The sequence below is a fragment of the Theropithecus gelada genome, chromosome 15 (assembly GCF_003255815.1).
Source record: "Theropithecus gelada isolate Dixy chromosome 15, Tgel_1.0, whole genome shotgun sequence".
Taxonomy (NCBI): Eukaryota; Metazoa; Chordata; class Mammalia; order Primates; family Cercopithecidae; genus Theropithecus; species Theropithecus gelada.
In genome coordinates this window covers 54,734,159-54,760,938 of record NC_037683.1, presented here as the reverse complement: position 1 = coordinate 54,760,938, position 26,780 = coordinate 54,734,159, and the positions used below count along the sequence as shown (strand labels likewise).

At 40.5% G+C, this 26,780-nt stretch overlaps 1 protein-coding gene across 3 annotated transcripts in view; it reads left to right on the top strand.

Moving 5' to 3' along the window:
• Window positions 1–26,780, top strand: part of TEK (TEK receptor tyrosine kinase) — a 122,788-nt gene that overhangs the window by 34,794 nt on the left and 61,214 nt on the right. For 2 of the 3 annotated variants that reach the window (XM_025360570.1, XM_025360568.1), the window contains exons 2-4: window positions 14,883–15,194; window positions 25,484–25,594; window positions 26,464–26,616. In XM_025360570.1, the coding sequence (XP_025216355.1) occupies window positions 14,883–15,194; window positions 25,484–25,594; window positions 26,464–26,616 (576 nt within the window). The remainder of the gene's footprint in view (window positions 1–14,882; window positions 15,195–25,483; window positions 25,595–26,463; window positions 26,617–26,780) is intronic. The other variant, XM_025360571.1, reaches the window with a different exon arrangement.

Sequence of the window (26,780 nt, the reverse complement as noted above, 5' to 3'; positions counted from 1 at the left end):
CCACAGGAAGCATGGTATTATCTGTTTGTGAGTGTTGCTTGAAATGAGCATAGGGAGACCTGAAAGCACCAGGGGAGGGAGCAGTGATTGAACCTAGAGAGAGCTTTGGCAGGAGAGGGTTGTCGGTCAGAACGGTGGCTTCTGTAGATGGCTCAACAGAGATGGAGCTGGGAAAATAAATAGCCTGACCACACCGTCCTTCCACCCTTGTGCATCCTGCTGGCACTTTCCATTGCCTGAACCCAGTGGGACATAGGTAGCCATCATGGATCCAGGGTTGAGTGGAGAAGGGAGGAGAGCAGTCAGAGAGGGGCACACCTTGTCAGAATGAAGAGAAGAACCGAGAAACAGCCTGGTTTTAGCAAGTGAGACTCATACACTGTGATGTTTAAATTTGTGTACGAAATGTGACTTAAGAATAGACCCAGCCCGTGACCAGAATATCTGATTTGAACATTTGATGAAGTTGCCTCTCTGGCTTTCATGTTTTGGACGGCTTTTCCTCAAGTGACTGCACAGATAGGCTCTGTCTCCTTGCTTCCAGAACAACATATATATATCTACATTGTTTACATAGGAAGATAAAGGAGGAGTTGTTTTCCTAAGCCACTAGTGTGATGAAATGCATGGCAGCCGCTGTATATAGGATCGTGGCCTATCATATTGCCATACCTACTGGCTACCAAGTTTATATAGTCGGTAAAACATAACCCCTTCCATGTGGCATCTGGCAGGTTTCCCAGGGTAGAGAAAAGCATGAGCCAAGTCTTGAAGGCTGAGCAGGAGTTAGCCAGTTGAATGTGGAGAGAAGAGAAGTGTTGTAGGAAGGCAATGCAGACAGGGAGTATAGTTCATGAAAAAATGGAAAAGAGGTTGGGCGCTGTGCCTCATGCCTGCAATCCCAGCACTTTGGGAGGCTGAGGTGGGCAGATCACGAGGTCAAGAGATCGAGACCATCCTGGCCAACATGGTGAAAACCTGTCTCTACTAAAAATACAAAAATTAGCTGGGCATGGTGGTGCGTGCCTGTAGTCCCAGCTACTTGGGAGGCTGAGGCAGGAGAATTGCTTGAGCCCAGGAGGCAGAGCTTGCAGTGAGCCGAGATCGCGCCACTGCACTCCAGCCTGGAGAGAGAGCAAGACTCTGTCTCAAAAAAAAAAAAAAAAAAAAAAGGAAGAGGATAATATGTAAAGAGTGTAGCTCATGTGAAGATGCTATGGATGATTCGTAAAGAAGAGCTCCGAATGCGTTTGGAATGATGTTACTGCCATTGGAATGAATATGGGGACTGGTAGGGGCCCATGGGGATTACACTTAATACATTTACACCTAAAGTTTCTCAAGAACTCTCTCTTAAGGAATGCACATAAGCCTCTGACTCTTGAGACATTTAGGCCTGCAGTTTGATAGAGGAAAAACAGACATAATTCCACCTGGCAAATGTATCTGTTGTTTGGAAGCCCACAGGATTTTTTTAAAATTGAAGTGAGGGAATGTGATCAGACAAGCTACTTCCCAAATAGGTGGCACACAATCACAGAAATAATTCACATATGGCCTGGAAGACAATCGATTCCAAAATTATACTAAAGCAATTCCTAAACTAAATGGTACAACGCTGGAGGGCCTCTGAGCCCTCTTCCAGCACTGAGCTAAGAATATGTCCCCTCTAGTGAGCCGGAGAATTAAGCTTCAGAACATAGAGCTCCTGTCCTGTTCAAGAGGGAAGAGAAGCAACATATAGGGAAGGGAAAAGAGAATTCTTTGAGCAAAATATTGGGAGAGTATATTTCATTGTCAGGTTGAACAAAGAGAATTCCACAAGACAGTGTTGCCAGGAAGAGAGTATCAACTGTGCATATACTTTTAAAGATGAAGAAAATGTGAGTGGGGGTTTTTGGGCTTAGAGACACCTATGGGGCTCTTTTTTTTTTTTTTTTTTTTTTTTGAGACGGAGTCTCGCTCTGTCGCACAGGCTGGAGTGCAGTGGCCGGGTCTCAGCTCACTGCAAGCTCCACCTCCCGAGTTTACGCCATTCTCCTGCCTCAGCCTCCCGAGTAGCTGGGACTACAGGCGCCCGCCACCTCGCCCGGCTAAGTTTTCGTATTTTTTAGTAGAGACGGGGTTTCACCGTGTCAGCCAGGATGGTCTCGATCTCCTGACCTCGTGATCCGCCCGTCTCGGCCTCCCAAAGTGCTGTATGGGGCTCTTTGGGTTAAGTGAGTGGTCTCCCTGAAACTCAGTTGGCAAAGGCCCAAGGAGCAACTTCGTATGCTTATCTCCAAACAGCCCCCTGATCTCCCCATGGCTGCCACCACACTGCCAGGCTGGTTGTGAAACTGCTTTTCCAGAATTGCTTGCACGTGCAGAGAACTGGTCTTCTGGTAAGGTCAGCCCTGTAAAAAAGGGGGCAAGAATCAAAGCACTCTTGAAGGAAACACAGGAACTCTTCCTTAGCTCTCGATCGGCCTGTTTCCTGCCCATGTGGGTTTGAAGTGTGAGGGAGGGTGGGGACACAGCAGGACACAAAGCCATGAGCTGTCCTTCCTTCTAGGGGTGTCTTAGCTCCAAGACGACTTTAAAAACAGTCTTCCTCTGAGGCTGACACAGACCATAATTTCACACAGATTTACTTGATCAAACTGGCTGTGTGCCATGATAATACAAATAGTCTTTTACACAGAAATCAGTGATTTAGAAGCTACTGCCCTGTTTTACACATGAGGAAACTAAGAACTTCAAGACCAAAGTTCTTCATGACTCCACTGTCCTGTTAACCATGCCAGGCAATTAGTAATTCACAAAATAGTTGCCTGGGTTTAAGATGCATTACTTTCAGTTACTACTAGGATTGTTCCAATTCAACTCACACATATTTAAAATACGTAGTCTGTCGAACACAGCACTTGGTGCTGGGGCATTGAAGACAGAAAGCTCACTGTTTAAGGAAGGAGACAAACATGTCAATATTTAATTAGAACAGTGTCATTAGATTAGTTGTGTGTGCCTTCCTATAAATAAAAATCTTTATTTTAAAAATAACAGAAGAAATGAAACACAAAACTAAGCATGCAAAACAATAAGTGAGTATCTTCTATGCTGCTTCTTCCCTCAACCCTCATGTGCCTGGCAATTTGGTCAGCAACAGGTATCACTGTTACCAGGTTGGTGTATGACTTCTAGGCTTAGATGTCATCATACTGTTCTACATCTTGTTTTCTTTGCTTTATATTTCAAGGCTCATGCAAACTTGTAATACTCTATAATATGTATGTACCATTATTTATTTAGACATGCTTCTGTTGATGAACTTTATATTGTTTACAGTTTGTGGCTATATGCTGCAATGAATATCCTTGCCATATCTTTGCATATTTTTCCTGGTAAATATGAAAGATACATTTTTATTATAATTGTTAAAATTAATCTACAGTATAATTGACTTTTGTGTGTATACAACTCTATGAGTTTTAACACATACACTCAGGTATCTGCCACTAAGAACAGCGATCAGAATACAGAATAGTACCATCACCCCAAAAATCTTTTTTGTGCTGCCCCTTCGTAGTCAAATTTCTCCCAGCCCTAATCCTTGGCAGCCACTCATCTGGTCTCATCCCTACAGGCCTGCCTTTCTTAGAATGTCATATAAATGCAGTCGGACAGTAGGTAGAGGATGATTTTAGCTTCTTCACTCAGCATAATGCCATGTTGTTGTTGCAAGTAGCAATAGTTTTTTTCTTTTCATTGTTGAGTAGCATGGATATACTATAGCTTGTTTATGCATTTATCCACTGAAGGATATTTGGGTGCTTCCAGTTTGGGGTGATTATGAATAAATAGAGCTGCTATAAACATTCCTTTTTTGGGGGGGGGTGGGGGACGGAGTCTTGCTTTGTCACCCAGGCTGGAGTGCAGTGGCGCGATCTTGGCTCACTGCAAGCTCCAGCTCACTGCAAGCTCCACCTCCTGGGTTCATGCCATTTTCCTGCCTCAGCCTCCCGAGTAGCTGGGACTACAGGTGCCCGCCACCACACCCGGCTAATGTTTTGTATTTTTAATAGAGACAGGGTTTCACCGTGTTAGCCAGAAGGTCTGGATCTCCTGATCTCGTGATCCACCCACCTCGGCCTCCCAAAGTGCTGGGATTATAGGCGTAAGACACTGCACCTGGCCAACATTCTTTGTATGAACATACATTTTCATTTCTGAAGGGTAAATGCCTACAAGTGGGATTTTTGTGTGATATGTAAGTGTATGTTTAACTTTATAAGAAATTGTTCAACCAATTTCCATAGTGGCTATACCACCCATTTTACATTACTTCCATCAATAGACGAGAATTACCGTTGCTACACATTCTGTCTAGCACTGGGTATTATCAGGTTTTCTTTTTTCTTTTCTTTTTTCTGTTTTTTGATCTGTTCTAATAGGTTTGTGGCAGCGCCTCACTGTGGTTTCACTTAGTATTTCCATAATGGTTAATGATATTAAACATCTTGTGTGCTTATTTGATACATTTTCTCTGGTGAAGTGTCTCAAATCTTTTTCTCATTTAAGAAAATTGAGTTGTTTTCTTACTGTTGAGTTTTGAGAGCTTTTTATGCATTCTTGATGCAAGTTATTTGCCAGATATGTGATTTGCAAATATTTTTTCCCAGTTTGTAGTTTGTCTTTTTATTTTCTTAACAATGTCTTCCATAGACTAAAGTTTTAAATTTTAATAAAATTCAGTGTATCAATTTCTTTTTTATTCATGGTGTCTGTGACAGTTAATTTTTGGTGTCATGGCTAACAATCACTTTCTAACTCCAGTGTCATGAAGATTTTCTTCTATGTACCAAAAGTTTTGTATTTTAATGTTTGACACGATTTACTTTTAGTGAATTTTTGTATACATGGGTGGTTTTAGGTTAGGGCATTTTTTTGGCATATTGATATCCAACTGTTCCAATATTATTTGTTGAAAAGAACAGCTTTATTGGATTGTTAGACATTTTTGATGTGAGATGTTATAATATAGTTTAATTGTTGAAAGAATGGAGTGGAACCAGTCCGCCTAAATTTCAGTCTCAGCTCTGCTACAAATTAGCTGTGTAACAATCACCAAGTATTTAATCTCTTTTTGTCTTAGTCTCCTTTTCTGTTAAATGGAAACAGTCATAGTACCTACTCCCTAGATTGCTATGAGGATTGAGTTATTATGTGAGATACACTTAGAGTAGTGCCTGATATATGAGTGATGAATTAGGGTTAGCTTTTATGTAACTTTTCAATTATTGTAGATATTGCAAGCACATCCTGTAAGCATGTTTTACTAATTACACTTCCCATCAACAATATAGATGTTTCTATTTAACAGCCAGCACCAGATATTATGACCCTCTCCATTCTTTGACAATTTGATAGGCAAATAATGAGATGTCTTTTTAGTTTGTATTTTGAGATCTGTGGTCAGGTTAAACATCTTTTCAACTTTTCACATGTTACGAGTGTATTGGCTTTTGATGAGTAACAAGGCATCCAAAACATGGTAAAACAGCAAACATTTATTATGACTTATGCTTCTGTAGGTCATCTGGGAAACTCTTTGGCTTAAGCTGGATTGGTCTCGCATCCTCAAGCAGGTTAGTCTGGGCTTCTCCTCATAATGGCCTCAAGGTTCCATAGAGCAGCAAGAGAGTGCAAGCCCAGTGGGAGAGCCCAGTGGGCAAGCACTTTTCAAGCCTCTGCTTATGCCACATTGGCTAATACTCCATTGATCAAAAGAAGTCCCATGGCCAAACCTAGATTCAAGAGATGGAAAAAGAGACATCACTTCTTGATGAAGTGAAATGCAAAATATTGTGACCACTTTTTTCTTGAATCTACTGCAATTAGCTATTTGTGTTTCCTTCTCTGTGAATTGCTATTGGTTCATTGACTTATGAAATTTCTTTATATGTTATACACATTAACTCCTTAAGTTTTACATGTAACAGTATTTTTCTACTTGGTCATGTAACTTCATTTATGTAATCTTTTGCTGTATAGAAGGTTTTGACTTTTCTGTGATCAAATCTGTCAGTGTTTTATCTTCATGACATTGGATGGCCAGAATGTAAGCTTTTTGAAGACAGAAACCGTATTTTATTTTTTATTATTTTCTTGACCCACAGAAAGCAGCACAGAGCCCAGCCCATAGTAATAATTAAGTAAATTTTTATTGAATGAATTCATTCACTGAAGGCCAGTCTAACTCATTTATTTATTTATTTATTCATCAATATTTATGGAATACCTATTATGAACCAGGCATTGTACTCATTGTTAGAGAAACAGCGATGGGCAAAATTGACTTTTAGATGGTGTGTAGACTAAAGCATGGTAGGTAGTAATGGAACTTATTATCAGTGAGACATAGGTTCAAATTCTATCTTTCTACTTAATGTGACCTTGGGTATATCCTTAAACATTCCTGAATTTCAGGGTTTTTTAACCTATAAAATTGAGTGTAAATGCTTTCCTTCAATAGTGTGAGAATTCAAGTGGACAATGTTTGTAAAGCACTTAGCATTGTTTTTATTATGTATTATATAATAAAAATTGTCAGCTTCCTTTTCTATATGGTATAATCTCAGGCCTACTAGGAAGGCTAGGTGACTTCTTTTGTCGGTCTCCTCTTAGCAAATATAATCCTAAATTTCTTCCATTATAGACTCATTTCTTTGGTTTGCTCCTCCAATAGTTCTCAGTGAATTGTCACTTTGAGTGATTCTTGCTTAGTCTCCTCTTTGTGCAGGCAAGTCAGTCAAATTGCCTTCTCTGTTGGGAGCAGAAGAACAGGGCAGTGAGGAGACAAAGAGTTTTGTGCAGTGCTGTCTTGGAAGATAGATATACTTGGTTGTGGGTGTGGGTATGCACGTCTTTGAGCAGCATAAGGGTAGATGGGAACTTGGCAGGTAATTGAATCAGGAGAAGAACCCAGAAAAATGTGGCCTGGTTCCAAAGATGCATTTTTCCCATACCAGGTATCCTGGTGCTGATAAACACGGTGCATTTAGAGAGCATCCCACTCTTGAGACAAAGTGAATAGGGAAGATTATGAAGCAGCACTGCCAGGCTTAGCGGAATCTGTAAGGTGGCCAAAACTCTTCTCTAGATATTCTCAATTTCTCTGTCCTGTACCTAGCTTTTTAGCCACCTCTCCTCAAAGTCTTTTTTTCTCTTCTTCCGATTTCTACCAAACTCCAGGATTCTCCAGGTGCCCTTCTGCCAGATGTGTATACATTCCAAATTCCCTTACACTAAGGACTTGGCTGTTAATACTGCTACTCTGGGGTGACAGAAAGGGCGCTGGAGAGACATCAGCACTTGAGGGCTGGCTCTACCACTACCCTTTGTGCAATCACCAACAGGTCTCTTTTCTATAGGCCTCAGATTGCCCGTTATAAAGTGTAAGGCTTGGCCAGGCATGTTGGCTTATGCCTGTAATCACAGAATTTTGGGAGGCCAAGGCAGGAGCTTCACTTGAGCTCAGAGGTTCGAGACCAGTCTAGGCAACACAGTGAGACCCCATCTCTACAAAAAATTTAAACATTAGCTGGGGGCAGGGGTGTTGCATGCCTGTAGTCCTGGCTATTCAGGAGGCTGAGGTGAGAGGATAACTTGAGCCCATGAGTTCGAGGCTGTAGTGAGCAGTGACTGCGCCCCTGCACTGCAGCCTGGGTGACAGAGCAAGACACTGTCTCAAAAAAATAAAGTGTGAGGCTTGCACTAAGCCATCTGTAAAACCTCTTCTGGTGTAAACAATTCTTGATTTGATGGAACCATGCTTCCTGCACCCCCACTGCCTCACAGAATGGAGTATGCATATAAATGAATGTTCAATAAAGTCTCATTGTATGTATGCTCCATCTATTCCCTGGAAGTAAAAAGTTTCCTGCAAGCTGACTGATCCTCCTTCTAACTAACACATGTGTTATTTGGCCTAGATGGAAACTTTCCGGCATTTGAAGGTGGGGAGAGGATGCTATTCCCTCCAGCAGACAGACAAGGGGTCCCATTTGGCTGGAAAGCAGGGTTGGGAAATGGGCATGCCCTTTGGGGAAACTGGCTTGGTACAACTCGGGTGAGAACAGGAGTTTGTTGTTAGAGAGTCACAGCCCAGTCACATCCAGGATGCCCCTGGATAACTCTGAACTCCCAGCTATACAATAAAAAGTTAGCAACTTCCTTTAGTTATTTCCAGTCTTGTGCATTTTGGTATTTTCTTGTTAGCTGCCCAATATCTTCTTGGAAGGAATCTTGAGGAAGAAATTATTGCTCAGAGACTTACTACATACACAAAAGAATGACGGAGAATAAAAAAGGATTAAAGTGTTGGAAACATGCCTGGGAACTGGATTTCTTCAGGGGAGACAAGAAGGCTGAAAAGATACTGAAAATACTTTAACGTAGGGTTGACACAGAGGAATAGTGCTGGTAGTTCTTAGGGCCCAACAAAAATTAATAGCAACTTTAAGATACTGAAAGAACATTCTAGAAGTGAATCCTACTAAAAACTCATCTTTGAAAAATGAGTAACTACTGCTCAGTAATTACCATTTTGGGGAAGATTTTTCTGATCTTGCTTTGCCTGGCTCTCTCTTGCTTTGCCTGGCTAACCCCAACTTTCCTTTAGGCCAAAAGTTCACAAACCCTCCTCCAAAACAGTCAAATCTGATGAAGTTTACCATTATGGTGTCTCATAAGCATCTTGTAATTCTCTCAGTACCTATTTGTATTTATGTGTTTATGTGATTCATTTTCCATGTTTGTCTCCCACATTTGCCTATAAGCTACGAGAGGGTTGTTTATTCATTGCTGTGTCTCCAGCGCCAAGTGCAGTACTTGGCACAGGGGGAGCATGCAATCAGCCTGCTTGGTAAAGGAATGAATGGACATATAAACAATTTAATGAGTGTTTTTTGAACTGCAGAGAATTTTTCTTTTTCAGGACAGCAAAAACAAAAAACAAATAAACCTAAACCAAAATCCAAACAATTTCGCCAAATATCCTGGATAGTTTGGGAGTTGTCTTTGCTTCTTCGGCTCATTGCCACGGCCTTAATTCCAGAAATGCTTTTGACTCAGACCTTTTCAGTTCATTGCCAATTCTCTGATTCCTGAAATGCCTTTGGCCAAGGAAGTGCTGATTGGTATTTCAACTATTTAGAACTTTAAGATATCTACTTCTGTTACAAAGATGAAATGACCATGAACACCTTTGAAAATTTTTAAACATAGCTAATACCAAATTTCCAAGAAACCATACAGTTAGTTGTTCTGAAGATGTGATGCATTATTCCAAACACACATTAGCAGAATTCCACCCAATACTACAATTCTGAGGTAATAAGAAGCACAAGGGAATAAGCCTGCCGTGCAATAATTTAACCTGCCTAAAATTTTCTCCTAGCTTGTGAACACTTCGAAGATCAGGGAGCTGGGTAAATCAGAACTTCATTATCTGCAGCTGTATCTGAAGAATGTGGAAAAAAAAAAATCTAACTGTTGTGCTGCAGTGGAGTGTATTTTCATTGATAGGTTTAACCTTTCGTCCTCTTCCTGTGTGAAAAAATGAAAATTCATGACGTTTGAGGTTTTATGTTTTTAATTAAGAATTTTTTTTTCCTTCAAATAAAATCTTATATGAAGCCCCCCAAAAATACAATAAAAAGTTGAACAGCTCACTGGGAGTGGGCGAGGGTGTGCATCTGGAGTCTATTCTGTTGATTTCACCTCTCCCACTCTCAGAAACTTCTGGAGCACCTTTTTAGAAAATGAGAAATTATAGTTCCTTTAAACACAGTTTAACATGGCTCTGTCTCTAATTTCTAATGTAATTAAATTCTATTATATGGGTGTTGATTCAGGCCCACAATCATGTCTGTAACTATTTTTAAATAAAAATATTCCCATGTCTTAGTTAATGGCCCATTATTCGTAGCAATATTGAATACAAGAAAATGTAAATATAAAAACTAGAGTTAAACAACATTGAGTTCACCATAATAAGATTTAGTGAGAAGACGCTACTAAGAAAGATTAGATACTGTTCAATATAGCACACAGAAAATACAGTGAGCAAAACATTTTAGAACATTGTTATGCTTCAATTGTGATGCCTGGTTATTAACTTGGCAGACATCATGCCACAATGCTAAGTATTTCCTTATAAACAAGGACACACTTTTAGGCAAACATTGAAAAAGTGTTTGAGGCTGGGTGTGGTGGCTCACACCTGTAATCCCAGCACTTTGGGAGGCCGAGGCAGGCGGATCACGAGGTCAGGAGTTCGAGATCAGCCTGGCCAACATGGTGAAACCCCACCTCTACTAAAAATACAAAAAAATTAGCCAGGCATGGTGGCGGGCACTTGTAATCCCAGCTACTCGAGAGGCTGAGGCAGGAGATTCATTTGAACCCAGGAGGCAGAGATTGCAGCGAGCCGAGATCGCACCATTGTATGCCAACCTGGGCGACAGGGCGAGACTCCGTCTCAAAAAAAGAAAAAGTGTTTGAGAGATCTTTGTTAAGGAAAAATAGCATTAATCTCTAAAACATATTAGATGTGTGATATTAAATATGCATCTTGTTTTAGCAAGTTATTAGCCTTCATGATAGAAGTATGAATTAAACTATGAATGAATTTGATCAGAGCCCTTTAGATATGGTTGTGATGAAACAACTCACTATCCGTCCCCAGCATGATTTGGAGAGGACAGTGCTATAATGTAAGAAAAAGGGTATTAAGCAGAGAGATTGATATTGGCATGAGCCCAGATAGGATCTGTCTTCTGACAATGATTCTCAAGAAATGTCCCTAATAGAAAATTTCTTGAGTGGCACCAGATATGCAGTTGCAGCCATGCCTTTCATGGTGTCCGCAGCAGAACTCTTTCAAGAAGCCACTGACCACAGTTGTACTCATTGTCGTCGAGCCTCTGCTCTATTCTTTCTAAAAGGCTAAGTTTGGCTACTTTTTTTTTTTCAGCATTAAGTTTTAACTCCTTTATTTTTCAGCATTGTGAGATAACATCACATTTCCTATTATTAAAGAAGAGAGAAAGAGAAAAATGCATTATTTGGATGTAATTTGAGATTTGGAGTGGGTATAGGGATGAAGGATGAGACATAAAGGGACATATATGTCCATGGCTCTTGATTCTTTTCCAGCTGCCCATTTTTCTCTCTCTATTTATTTATTTATTTATTTTTATTATACTTTAACTTCTGGGGTACATGTGCAGAACGTGCAGGTTTGTTGCATAGGTATACACGTGCCATGGTGGTTTGCTGCACCCATCAACCCATCATCTACATTAGGTATTTCTCCTAATGCTCTCCCTCCCTGACCTCAGGTGATCCTCCTGCCTCAGCCTCCCAAAGTGCTGGGATTACAGGCATGAGCCACCGTGCCCAGCCTCCAGCTGCCCCTTTTTAAGGAATGGGCCATAACATTTTGTTTACATTTAATTTTTATGTGCGAATAATAGCCACATTGTTCAAAAGCCAGTACACACAAACGTATAGTGAAAAGTCTTCCTTTTACCATTGTGCCCCAACTACCCAGTTCCCCCCAGTAGGTCATCATTGTTCTTATTTTTATGTGTCACCTTCTAGAAATTCTTTAGGCAGATACTAGCAAATACAGTTATAGATTCTCATTTTAAGAAAACTAAGTAGGTGATTTTCAAGATCCATCCTAGGAAGCTGGTAGGTATGTCTTTCTATACCCAAAGCTCACATAGAAGAGCCTTCTGATACTGTAAATGGTGTTACAAAGGACAGAGCACTGGCTGGTGGAAGAGGGCTTTGTTAACCGGCATGCTGAACAAGGGAAGCGAAGTATAGTCAAGTCCAGACTCCCAGAGGCCACATTTCCTTTTCTGTCACTGAAAGTAAAGGGAGATCTCTGAAAGGAGCAAGAGGAAAAAGAAACTAGAACCATACCTAGAAACAGTTTACACATAGTGTGGTTGTCTTTTCCAATCAACTGCATTTTCTATTATTTCCTAAAGCTGTTAAATAAACCCCGGCCACTGCCAGTGCTGTGAGTTCCGAGCAGATCCTGTGGTTTTGGCAAGACTCTCAACTGGCCCCAGAAATGGGGCTGGATTGAACTGGAGTTGAAAGAATTACAGTGTTTCCTTCCTCTTGATGACCCTTTCTGGAACATGCCTGGAATGTGTGAGTGTAAGAGATGAGGTGGTGTTCACTCAGTCAGGCTTGGGTATGTACGTGGAAGGGGAGGTGCGTGCTGGTGTTATTTTTGGAGGCTGTAATTCCACTGCTAGGTTTGTAGCTCATCCTCTCTTTCAATATTTTTATTATCCTAACCTGTATTCTCTGTCCTGAGATCTTAAAAGTTACCAATGAGGCTAGAAATAAAATGGATGCTTCAAGGCCAGGCTTGGGAACTCATTCTAATGGAGATTTTCTCCCTCAATCCCATGTAATGAGTTAATATTACAATAAAATGCAGCTGTAACTCCTGCTTACATGAAGACTTGACTTTGAAATTTTTCTTCCTAATCATTCAGATAAAGGTTTAATTTGTACCAAGATTATCCTCAAAACATCACTGAATACAGTAAACACTGGCAATTGCCATTAAAAACAAATTGTATGAGGACTTTATATCAGGTACAATGCTTGACATAAGTAGGTGCTCAAAAATTCTGGTAAATGAATAATAGCCTTAAATGCTCAGCAGTCATTGAACACTTTTCTTTGGCATTTTGCAAAAACTGTAATGTTTTTTCCCCTATGAACTCAGTAGCTGTCAAAACAGTTAAATATGGGCAAGGAGGTCAGTTCAGACTCGGGGGAGTACTTTGGTTTTTTTTGTTTTTTTGAGACAGAATTTTGCTCTCTGTTGCCCCGGCTGGAGTGCAGCCTCTGGGTTCAAGCGATTCTCCCATCTCAGCCTCCTGAGTAGCTGGGATTACAGGCACCCACCACCACACCCAGCTAATTTTTGTATTTTTAGTGGTGACAAGATTTCACCATGTTGACCAGGCTGGTCTCAAAATCCTGACCTCAGGTGATCCTCGTGTCTCGGCCTCCGAAAGTGCTGGGATTACAGGCGTGAGCCACTGCACCCAGCCCGCACTTTCATTTTTAACCTTATTCTAGAATTGGAAGCCAAGTAAATGGATGGACTTGAATCAAGCAGATCTGAAATAAAATTTGTCCATCCATCCATCCATCCATCCATCCATCCATCCACTCATCCAACAAACACTTAAGTCCTCTATATGTTGAGATTAGGGAGAATATTCCATGTAAACCAATTCCTAAATTCCTGTTCATATACAGAACATTTGGAGTTTACCATTTAGAGAGAGAGTAAATAAGATATTCACAAATTATGGTAATCATTATGAATAAACCAGGAGGCCAAATTAGAGGACAATGGGATGAGAGTGTATAGGTATTATAGATAAGGCAGGTAGAGAAGTCTTCTATGACAAAGTGGCACTTAAGCTGAGACCCAAAGGACAAGCAGAAGGTGGCTATGCCAAGAGTGGAGAAAAGCATTCCAGGCAGAAGGAACAGCAAAGGCTTTGAGGTAGGAAACAGCATCTTGTATTCAAGGACTGAAAGACCAGTGAGCATTTGAATCCCAGCTCTGCCTTCAATAGCTGTGAAAAATCAAACTAGCTGCTCAATCTTTTGAGCCTTCATCTCTTCATATTTAAAATTGAGATAATGGTGCATACCTCACAGAGTTGCTGAATTTAATGGGTATTCAATAAGATAACATGTCGCTTCTTTGAATCACTTCTACACAAAGGTCTCTGAGACTCTAGTTGGGCCCTCATCACTCAGTTGCTCTTTCTAGTCTCCTGATTGTTTTATGCAGACTTGAGAGCCAACCATCACTGGAGTTAGAGAACATTTTCCATCCCTGATATTTCCACATTTGAAGAGGAGACAATAGGCACAGACTCTATCTGCTCATGTTAGAACCTTTAGAAATCAAAACAGTGGTGGGAGTAGCGGGGAGGGGAGAGAGAGAAAGAGAAATAGTGAGAAAATAACGTGAGAGGATTTTCTTTTTAAAAGTGTACTTCCTCATTTACAGAACAAATTCATAAAATAAAATTTAAAGTTTGGGCAAGGTTTTATTTTTACATTTGGGGAGAGGGTAAGGTTTGGGACGAAGTGTTCAGGAAACAGAATAAAGAGAAATGAAATAATAATCACCGAGTATGCAATATATAACAGACAGAGTGGTTGGCAAGTTATGTATTTTATCTTATTTAATCTTTACAAGAGTCCTGATGGAGTAAATGAGGTCCTGAGGGAAATGCAGACTTCACTTAGTCACCGTTTGTCATTTATCTTGAGGTATTTAATTGAGCAATTCTTTCAAATTGAGCAATTCTTTCAAAATGAGAATCTATAAGGCATAAGTTTATGTAGTTGATATATTTCTTTAGAATGCTTTATTATTGTGACAGTATCACATTAGCATCAATTAATAACTAATAAATATAATGAATAATGATTATAATATCATTATTATTAATTCATCTTAATACAACATACATTTCCTGAATACCCAACTATGTCTAGTGCATGGCTTGTTGGGGGAATAATGGGTAGTCCATTGCAACTAGGGTATGCAGTGGGGCAGGGGACGTTAGCAGGATCTAACTGATGAAGGGTCTTGATGCCTTGGCAAAGAGTTTTGGATTTTGTCCAGTGGAAGATAGGCACATGGTCAGAGTAGCATTGTAGTAAGAATACTCACACAACTTTTTTAAGACAAGGCTTTGTGAGCACCAGTTTACCCTATGGGGTCATGTTAATAACCTTAGTCATACATTATTCTCTCTCTTTCCTTTTAGGAACTGTGGAAGGTGCCATGGACTTGATCTTGATCAATTCCCTACCTCTTGTATCTGATGCCGAAACATCTCTCACCTGCATTGCCTCTGGGTGGCACCCCCATGAGCCCATCACCATAGGAAGGGACTTTGAAGCCTTAATGAACCAGCACCAGGATCCACTGGAAGTTACTCAAGATGTGACCAGAGAATGGGCTAAAAAAGTTGTCTGGAAGAGAGAAAAGGCTAGTAAGATCAATGGTGCTTACTTCTGTGAAGGGCGAGTTCGAGGAGAGGCAATAAGGATACGAACCATGAAGATGCGTCAACAAGGTAACATGCCCCTAAGTTTTGGGCAGGTGAGGCCCACTGCGGCACACACACACCTTTTGTTTGGTAGCTGATCCCTCAGGGGCAGGGCATGTGCTACCTAAGTGTAGAGCTTGACGATCTTGCCTGCCTCTTTCCATGCATTGCTGTGTCTGGTACATGGAATGTTAGAGATAAAGGAAATTATGCAATCCAACCCCTTAACTAGATATTGTGCCTACATCGTGAGATCAAATGAAATATTTCATATGTTCTACTAAGGGCATCATGGTACTTATGGATATATGACTCTGTTACATGTATGTAATATGAAAATCATAGCAATGAAAACAAATGTTCATTGCCAAACTACTGACTATTTTGAGCTTTCTTCTTTGATTTTTCATGTGATACATTGCTTTGCTTGTCCCTAAATACCCTTAATGGAAGTTAATATTTTCAGGAGAAGATTAAATATAAATAAGAATTTTAGAAGGGGAATATCCATCAGTAACTTAATTTAATTGGTTACTTGGTATATCAATTTTCTTTTTTCCTTTTTTTTTTTTTTTTTTTTGAGACAGAGTCTCACTCTGTCACTGGGCTAGAGTGTAGTGGCATGATTTCAGCTCACTGCAACCTCCGCCTCCCGGGTTCAAGTGATTCTCCTGCCTCAGCCTCCCAGGTAGCTGGGACTACAGGTGTGCACCACCACGCCCAGCTAATTTTTCGTATTTTTAGTAGAGACGGGGTTTCACCATATTGGTCAGGATGATCTCAATCTGTTGACCTCGTGATCTGCCTGCCGTGGCCTCCCAAAGTGCTGGGATTACAGGCATGAGCTACTGTGCCCAGCCAGTGTACCAATTTTCTATTGCCACAATAATGCTGTGTAACATAACCACAAACCACAGTGGCATACAATAATGAGCATTTATAGCTTGTGAGTCTAAGTCAGCTGTGTTGATTAGATGGATGTATTGACCTTGGCTGGGATTCCTTACATATATAGTGTTGCCTGGCTATAGGCTTAGTAGGCTGGCCTTGGCTGGGGCAACTTTGCTTAGTTCCTTAAACTATAACAGGCTAAGGTAGTATAAGGTCATAGTGTACAATTCTCAGCCTAGGTTGCAAGGAGCCTCATCTCATGTACATGAGATGTAGACATGAGGCTCCTTGCAACCTAGGCTCAGAATTGTACACTGTCACTTCTGCTTCATTGTATTGACCTAAGCCAGTTAAGTAGCTGAGCCTAGTGTCAGAGTGAGAGGGCACTACAAGTTGAAATGACAAAGAGTCAGGCATGCGGGGAGGAATGAAGAATTAGGGTCCTTTTTGCAGGCTGCCATTCTTGGAAAAGGACCATGATTTAATTTTAGCAGTCGAGTACCCAGGTCTAGCTCAGCAAACACCAGAATTTTGCAGGAGGATTTTGAAAGCCTCCTCTAAGGGAGGATTATTAAGGCTTTCTACTACCCCACAAGGCAATGATGTGATGATGTCTTTCTCTCAAAATAAAACTGGGCCTTAAGCTAAATCTTTAGACCAGTCCACCTATGTGATGGCAGTTGAAGGAGAGGGTGTTGCAAACATTATTTAATACAATTAATTGTGTTCTAAGGTCCCAGGCCTGGACGGGCAGGTAGACTTCTGGTGCTCTTGATGCTGTCTGCTGGGAGGAAGGTACAGAATGCCAGCTGAGGTGACCTCCCTTTGTTCTGCCTGGAATGATCTAGCCTCTCCCCTATCAGCCACTTTGTCTGGGCTGCTGATTCCTAAAATGAAGGAGTCTTTTCCAAATTAATATCATCACAACCACAGGAGCTGTGGACCGAGGACTTGTCATTACATCAAATAATCACATTATGAGCTGTTTAGGGTTTTTGTTTGTTTGTTTGTTTTAAGACAGGGTCTTGCTGTTGTCCGGGCTGGAGGGCAGTGGCACAGTCATACTTTACTGCAGCCTTGACCTCCTGGGCTCATGCTATCCTCCCACCTCAGCTTCCTAAGTAGCTGGGACTACAGTCATGCACCACCATGCCTGGCTAATTAAAAAAAAATTTTGTAGCTATAGGGTCCTCTTTGCTGCCCAGGCTGGTCTTGAACTACCAGCTTCAAGCTATCCTCCCACCTTGGCCTCTCAAAGTGCTGGGATTACAGGTGTGAGCCACTGCACCAGGCCTTACTTTTAGAAAGCTGATCCAGTTAAGTAACACACCTCTGCACATTGCTGATTGACTGTTTCTTTTATAATGTAACCACCTGTAGTCTGTATTTTTTTTTGGATCAATGCTTTTTAAAGTTGAACATGCTTACAGATCACCTGTGGGTCTTGTAAACATGCAGACTCTGATTTAATAGGTTGTTTGGGAGAGTCCTGGGATTCTGCATTTCTACATGTCCCAGGTGATGAGAATCTGCTCCACCGTGGACCACACTTTGAGTAGCAGGGGTTTAGAGTTAGCCTTTCATTAGGGTCCACCTGAAAATATTTCTTTGCATTTGCTAATGGTAGTAATGAAAAGATTTGAAGGCAGGAAACTCATTTTAAGGTCAAAAGTAATAAAATTGCTATTCATTACAAATGAAGGAAAGGGTTTTCTTAGCAAAACTAGAATGTTCACCTTTAAATGACAGCAGGGCAAGTGGGAAAAGTGTGCAACAGAAATTCCCAGGAATGCAGCTCGCCGCTGAGGGAAGAGAGGTTGAACAAAGGGATGTGAGGTGTGCCAAAGCTATCATGGCTGAAAGTCAGCTCTATTATTCTTCACATGTGTCATTTTGGATTTGACTTGAATAAAGACTAATGTTCTTCTGCTGATGTTTCCACATTCTAAAGGAAGATGATCTGAGATTATGCCCCAGTCATTTCGTGGGAACAAAATGTGAAGTGCCACTGTGTCCTCACTGCACTGTCCAGAGGTCATCCTTGACAATGTATAAATAAGAACATGTAAAGCAAACTGGACCAGAACGTTGCGAGTTAAAAACCCACTGTAATGATCCCCCCAAACTGAGAGTCTAGGTAACCACAGGTAAAGAATGGCTTAATTTCAGTTAAATAAGGCAAAGGCAGACCTGGATAGTGAGAAACACTAATGAGAAGATGGCTTTTAGAGTTATACTCACCTGAGTTTTAATTCTTTCTCCATCACTCACCAGCCGTGTGGCCTTTGGCATGTTATTTAACTTCTATTGGTCTCAATTATTCATCATCTGTGAAATGGGTATAATAATACCTACAAAATTGTTTTGTTTTAAATAAGTTGGAATGGACAAGAAGCATTGATTTGCACAGTGAATGTGTCCTTAAAAGCTTAGGTAAAGCAATACATTGCTGCAGAACAAGGTACATAGTAATAAGAATAATAGCAGCTTATAAATGGTGGGAATAGCATTTGATGCCAAGTGATCTGACTTCAGAGCCAGTATTTATTACCACTGCACCACCTTTCGATAACATTCTCACTTAATGTTAACAACTCTCCCTGATTCTGAGCTCTTGTTTTATAAAGTACAACGATTCCACCTGAAGCCCTAAAAAGCAACGCAGGGCACAGAGTAGAGGTATGAGAGTGGAAGTCAGACGGATATGGGTTCAAGTCTACCTCTGCAGCTGAGTGGTGTGGCTCAGGACAAGTTACTTAATGGAAGTCATAATTTTTCCTCATGTGAAAAAAAATAGGGATAGAGATTTTATCACACATATTTGAAAATTAAATAAGGCACTTAACTTTTACCAATTACATTATCTGCTTCACAGTAAATGTTTAACAACTGTGATTACTGTCATTTCTTTGAGTAATAAATTGGTGAGACAATTTTCCTACTCAATTGTAGAAGTTTTTTACTATGCATTAACATATTATGGAGTTTTACACAAAATGGAAAAATAGGTATGTTCTCTCCTGCATTTTAACAATAACAGCATCTCAGGCTGGTGAACGGGTTCTGTTTTTCTTGCTGACCATCCAGTGAGGGAAATCTGGTTTGAGGAAAGTGAAATCCTTTATGGTGAATCAGGAAAAACCTCCAAAACTATGTTTTCATGTCACTGTTAATTCGTTATTAAAACATCATGGAAACTCAGAAATGCCTGCCTAGGGACACAGCAGGATAAAATAAACATCAATATATTCCTGCTTGCTGCTGACTCGTACATCTGTGGAGGAAGTGGAAAATCCATTTGAGATGTGCCAAAACACAGCTTAAATTGGCTCACACACCCCAAACAGCCAAACTGGTTTTTATCAATGGCATCATCCAAAATAGTCAACAGCAGTTTGACTCAAACCTCATTGGTGATTTCATTTGGGGGTAGGAAATTATATATAAAGTTTGAAACATTTTCAGATCCAAAGACCTGTTTCAAACTGATCCATTAGAAGAAACAGAGGGTTATTTTATTCCTACTTTCATTTGAGAAATAGCTTTATATTAAGAATATCAAACTTCCCAAACATGATTTATGAAGTTGATCGAGGAGAGCCATTTGCAGCTAAATAACACAAAGGAATATGTTAAAAGCATCAAGAAAATGGGAAAATCTGAAACAGTTTAGTTCATTTATACTTTCATTCCATAATTCTTCTTCTTTTTTTTTTTTTTTTTTTTTTTAGACAGAGTCTTGCTCTGTCACCCAAGCTGGAGTGCAGTGGCACGATATCAGCTCACTGCAACCTCTGCCTCCTGGGTTCAAGCGATTCTCCTGCCTCAGCCTCCCGAGTAGCTGGGACTACAGGCGTGCACCACCATGCCCAGCTTGTTTTTGTATTTTTAATAGAGACAGGATTTCACCATGTTGTCCAGGGTGGTCTCCATCTCCTGACATCGTGATCCACCTGCCTCGGCCTCCTAAAGTGCTTGGATTACAGGCGTAAGCCACCGTGCCTGGCCACTACAATTATTCTTGAGCCTCTATTTGTGCCACACATTTTCCTTTGTATGCCTGACATTCCCCTAGCAACTTTATATGTATTACTAACTTAGTCTTTATCAAATATATATCAGATGAGGACTTTTAAGACCCCACTAATAGATGAGACTTAGCTATTGTAACTTACGTGCATTCACTAGTTATGGAGTGTTGGATCTGGGAAGGTGAAGTCAGGCCCGATTCTAGAAGCCTGGCTCTAACCATCACCCTGTGCTACCTTTCAAACCAGATGTGATCTTGCCCTCCTGGAACACTCAATCTAGTAGGGGTTATATACCATGAGTGGGGCTATAATGAAAAAATGCAGGGGTATTTAGGGAGTAGCTATGAGAGCGTCTAACCTGTGTTCCAGGTGTTGTGTGAGGTCTCTGGAGATACCTAAATGGAAACTGATGAATGAGTAGGAACTGACGAGGCTTAGGAGAAAAGGATGCGAAAAGAAGAAAGAAAACTCATGACTTGGATGTGAGTGATGAGGTCTGGCTAAGGAATTGAATACAGTTCAAAGTGGCTGGAATTGAGAGCTAAGGATGTGGACCTGGAGAAGATAAGTCTGGAGAACTAGGGGTGGAGGTCTTGAGTTTGTGTCTCAACTTCCACGTTTATTCACTGTTGACAGGCCTTGGGTAAGGGACTTAGACTTTCTCAACTGCATCTCCCATATGGATAAACTGTAGCTATACTGTCTTCACAGGATTGTGGTGAAATTGCACAAAATAATCACAGATATAAAACTACATTATTTCCTGTGGTACTTATATAACAAGTAAACTGAAAGGAGATGACTGAAATTGAGCTCACTTGTTTTTCATCTGTGTTTTCACTTGTATATAACTTTTACTACCACCTACTTTCTTCTCCAGCCCTTATGGAATAAGGAATTATATTTTTAGTTAAGCTCTGCCGATGAATTAGCCCATCCAAATGATCTTAAGCAAGTTATCTTCTAACCTAGGCCTTGGCAATATCATTTATAGAATGAGGTGGTTGCACCTAAAAGCCTTTTGAGTGCTAACATTACATAATCTATGAAAGCATGCGGAGCCAGATTCCTTGGTTCAAATCGTGGCTCTCCCATGTATATGCTATGTGATCTTGGACAGGTTACCTAGATTCTCTGTACCTTAATTTCCTCATCTGTAAAATTAGGATAATTGTAGCATCTATCTCATAGGGATATCATAAAAAGTAATTTTTTTTTTAGTTGGAGTCTCCCTCTGTTGCCCAGGCTGGGGTGCAGTAGCTCATTACAGTCTTGATTTCTCTCTCTTTTTTTTTTTTTTTTTTTGACAGAGTCTCACTCTGTCGCCCAGGCTGGAGTGCAGTGACACGATCTCGGCTCACTGCAAGCTCTGCCTCCTGGGTTCACGACATTCTTCTGCCTAAGCCTCCTGAGTAGCTGGGACTTACAGGCACCCGCCACCACGCCTGACTAATTTTTTGTATTTTTAGTAGAGATGGTGTTTCACTGTGTTAGTCAGGATGGTCTTGATCTCCTGACCTCGTAACCTGCCCACCTCGGCCTCACAAAGTGCTGGAATTATAGGCTTGAGCCACCATGCCCGGCCTACAGTCTTGATTTCTTAAGCACAAGTGATCCTCCTGAACAGCTGGGACTACAGGCAGGTGCCACCATACCTGGCTAATTTTTAAACATTTTTTTGTAGAGAAGAGGTCTCACTGTGTTGCCTAGGCTGGTCTCAAACTCCTGGCCTTAAGATATCCTCCCACCTTGGCCTCCCAAAATTTTGGGATTAGAAGCGTGAGCCTCCGCCCCCAGGCTGACAATTAAATTTGTATAAAGTGCTTATAACAGTGCTTGGTCCATAGTAGGCGCTATTAAAATGTGCTTATTGTTTTTATGGTCTAGTCAAGTCACATGACATCAATATATGTGTACTGAATACAAGCCAGGCTCCTGTGTCATCAGAAAGCCCAAAGTAGAACATGAATGTTGGGTTTCCTTCGTTAGTACTCAGCAGAGAACAGCCAGCTTGGAGACATTCATGCAGAGGGAAACTGTGGACAGCAGTGAAACTCTGGTGTGAAAATGCCCCTAAGAAAACAGGAGCTTAAAAAGCACAGTCCTAAATAATAAAGAGTCGCAGAGTAGTGGGGGGAAAGCTACTTGGAGTTGAGCCTACTGGGGAACCTTGGTTCCTTTCAGAACACAATACTGAGTGAGAAGTCCCACGGTCAGCTAAATAATTCTCACACAAAGGAGCAGAAAATATAAACAAACCACATAGACAGGAACAACAGCATGAAATGGCCAGAAAAAAATTCTCATAGGAGTCCAGGAGCATGCCACGGAGAGCAAGAGCTGCATGCATTTGGAGGGCTAAATGAAGCACTTGGCAATGTGAGCAGAAGCCCCGCAAAGCCAGCCCCGCTCACCATCCAGTTCCCTGTCTGCTCCTCCTTTATGGCTGGTTCATTTTAGTGCTCTGGAGAAAAGTGTCCCTCAGGTTCATATCAGAAATGTCAGCACAGCAGTGTTGCTGTTTATATTAGAAGGATACTGACCTCCTCTAAGCACCTCAGGGCTTAGCCTACATCACTTAATATTACTAACAACCTTTGAAGGTAGGTATTATTACTTTTCAGTTACACATGAGAAAACTGAGATTTGCAGAGGTGAAGCAACTCTTTCAAAAAGGGTGGCAGAGGGTGGATCCAAGCCCAGGAATGTGTCTGATTCCAGCGCTCACACTGCTGGAATGATCTACCCCGTGCTCTCTCTGGGTTTGCCCCAGGTCATCATCTGTACCAGAGGCATTTACATACCTGACCACCAGGGGAGTCTGTGCAAGGCACCCATACTAGGGTCAGCAGGCACAGCCCACAGCCAGTGAAAGCAAGCAGACAAACCTAAAGCCCAGGTCCTTCTGAGCATGGTTTGGAGGCATCTTTTGCTCTCACAGGGTAGCTGTCTCAGCCAGTGGTGCACAAAACACTTGATTAGTCTTTCTCAAACCACCATCTGAAAGCCATGGATGAGATGAGAATGAGGGCACAGCGACCAGCTGGTTCATCACAAGGTCCTCAGCAGGATCCGTACAATCCCAAGGCTTGGTCCTGGTCTGAATCTTTATAGGAATTCTTGCTTTGGGGGGCAGGATGTTTTGCTATTAATTTCTAATTTAGGTGCATTCTGGTCAGAGAATTTGTTATCAACAGAGATGTGCTTTGTGGATAAATAGGTAATGTTCTGGTAAATAATGTGTATTTCAATAACTGAGCAAGGGGTTAATGAATATTCAACAGATCTCTAATAGCATTATTAAAATCTTCTAAATATTTTCTTAGTAATTTTCAGTCTTTTTAATTAATTTCTGAAAGTTTCCACTGTGCTTATAGATTTGTCAGTTTCTTTAATTCTGACACTTTTTGTTTCATGAACTTTGAAATTCTGTTGTTAGATGCATATATAATTTCAGGATTACAATATCTTCCTGAACAAGACATGTGAATAAAATCTAACAGGGTTTTATCAGTAGATGGTTCTGTTTTATCATTACATAATGACCATCTTTATCCCTAACAGTTTTTTAGCTTTATAATAATTTTTTTCTGTATAAATGTTGCAATACTAGTTTTATTTAGTGTTAGTGTGCTATATATTTTTACATCCCTTTATTTGCAATCTTATGTGCCATTATGTTGAATGTATACTTCATGAAAAGAGCACACAGTTTTGTGTGTGTGTGTGTGTGTTTTAGAATTAAGATTCTAGAATCTAAGATTTTCTGATCTGAATTTGATATGAGCTCCTGTTTTTTAATACATATTTGGCATAACTTCTGCCACCTTATTCCATCTTTTCCACACCATGATTTTCTCTGGTCCTTTGGTTCTCATTTTATGTCTTTTGTTTCCTTCTCTTCTCTCTTGCCCTCCTATTAAGGAAAGTTAGATAGACTGTTTCTCTTCTTTTAGTGGTGAGCCTTATATTGTTAACATTGGCTTAACTTAAAGCCTAAAGCTAATACCTCCTTATCTCACAGAGTTTGGCTTTCTGCAGATTACAATACAAGTTAAAGGCATTCAGAAACTCTTGTTGTTGGAAGAAAGTTAGAAGATTTTATTCACACATCTTGTCCAATAAGCCAAGGGATTCAATGTTGCATGGCAAGCTTGACACAGTGACAGGAATTTGCAATCAATTGGCTTGTGATTTTTTTTTTTTTTTTTTTTTGAGACTGAGTCTTGCTCTGTTGCCCATGCTGGAATACAGTGGCGCGATCTTGTCTCACTGCAACCTCCACCTCCCGGATTCAAGCAATTCTCCTGCCTCAACCTCCCGAGTAGCTGGAATTACAGGCGCGTCCCACCACGCCTGGCTCATTTTTGTATTTTTAGTAGAGACGGGATTTCGCCATGTTGGCCAGGCTGTTCTCGAACTCCTGACCTCAGGTGATCTATGTTGGCATCCCAAAGGGTTGGGATTACAGGCATGAGCAACCATGCCCAGCTTTGGCTTATGATTTTATAAGTCAAATATAAAATAATTTTCCCAGTTACATCTCAGTACTGTCCAGTTCCATAACTATGTCAGGTCATACATATATAATTAAAAGGTAGAAGGCAAGATATTAGATTCTATCCTTGTCTTTATTCTTCAATCTTCCAATATTTACACCATGAGTAGTAAGTCCAGCATTTTGCTCATTTGATTTGAGAAATGCATGGAAATTAGAATTAGAATTAGAATTATTTGGAACAACAACAACACAAAAGGATCAGGGGAAAAGCCATTTGGCAAATGTTTTTTTCTCTTTCACTTTGGGGAAACTCAGATTTCATTCATAATTTTTTCCACTTTGAGAAAACTTGGTTAGGATTGGAAAAGGATGGCAGATTCACAGTTAATGTAGTTTGTTGTTAGTATCAGGACTTAGTTTGATAATAGGTACAGGTTGAGTATTCCAAATCCAAAAATCTGAAATCTGAAATGCCTCAAGATCCAAAAATATTTGAGTGCCAATTTGATGCTTAAAGGAAATGTTCATTGGAGCATTCTGGATTTCAGATTTGGGATCCTTAGCTGGCATAATGCAAATATTTCAAAATGGAAAAATAAAATCTGAAACACTTCTGGCCCTAAGTATTTCAGATAAGGGATATTCACTCTGAACTAATCAACACAAAATCCTCACCTCCCCAACCGCTGAATAGAAAAATTGTGTATAGGCATATTGTTTGTATATATTTACACTCTTACAGAGTGTAAATTAGCCACCACTGTTTTTCACTTTACAAAAACCATCTGACACCTAGCAAGTGCCAGCCCTCATTTTCTGAGTCTCAAAGTTCAATTGCTCCTGGAGAAAATGTGTGACCCCATTTTTGGTATTTGTTTTCTCTCTTTTAAAAGCTTCCTTCCTACCAGCTACTTTAACTATGACTGTGGACAAGGGAGATAATGTGAATATATCTTTCAAAAAGGTATTGATTAAAGAAGAAGATGCAGTGATTTACAAAAATGGTGAGTATGTGTTTCATTGCTTTCCCCATTATGATGTGAGATATCAGATAACATACAACATATTAGATCATTTTCCTATTGTGGTCTTGTGGGCAGATGTTTGAAGTAAAGCAGCTATGATGCAAGCTTTCAAATTCTGTGTATGATAGAAGCCCTCTTAGGTGACATATTTGGTTACTTAAGAATATTAAAGTGGAATTCATATATATGAATGTACATGGTATATGTATATACAATAAAACCCCATCATAATGTGAGATCCCAGCTTCAGCCATATAAAATGTGTTTCTTTGATTCTGACATTGTTGATTGCAAGGTTTAGGAAATTACCACAGTAAACGTGGGAAGCCAATTGTTAGCAGTTCTGGCAGTCCAACTGTGTAATCCAAATGTGTCTAGAACCTAGCTATGGTTTGGTACCACCCGGTGTCAGTTGCCTGATCCAGCTGGAATATTGATGGGGATCATTCTGAAGTGAGTGAGTGGATAGGACTTCCAGACTGGAGTAGCAATTATATATATCTCCTGGTTAATTGGTTAGTTGACAGGGTTACCTCTCATTTTTCACCTAACTTTGCCTGCCAACTATGTTCACCTCTCCCTGTAGAATGTAAGAACTTAGACTACTCCCACCTTTATGTGTTTGGTGGTAGATCCCACAAACTAACCTATCTGTTTTATCACTATGACTTTCTTGACTATTGGGGCAGTACTGAATAGTTCAGCCTTTTCATTCTTCTCCCACATCCAATATGTGAGAGCACATTTTCTTTACCACGTCAGGGAAAGCTGATTAAGTGAAGAAACCAGACAAGGAAACAGGAATGTTTCAGTGTGACCTATTGTTCTTCACTCTTCCCTCTTACTAGGTTCCTTCATCCATTCAGTGCCTCGGCATGAAGTACCTGATATTCTAGAAGTACACCTGCCTCATGCTCAGCCCCAGGATGCTGGAGTGTACTCGGCCAGGTATATAGGAGGAAACCTCTTCACCTCGGCCTTCACCAGGCTGATAGTCCGGAGTAAGTGATGGAGAGGCCACCATTTGTGATGGTGTAGTTGTCAGGTTGTTAGGATTTTTAGTTGCAGGTAATAGAAACGAACTATGGCTTCTTAAGCAAAAACCAGGGATTGGTTGGAGGTGGTATTAGTCTGTTCTTTTTTTTTTTTTTTTTTTTTTTTTTTT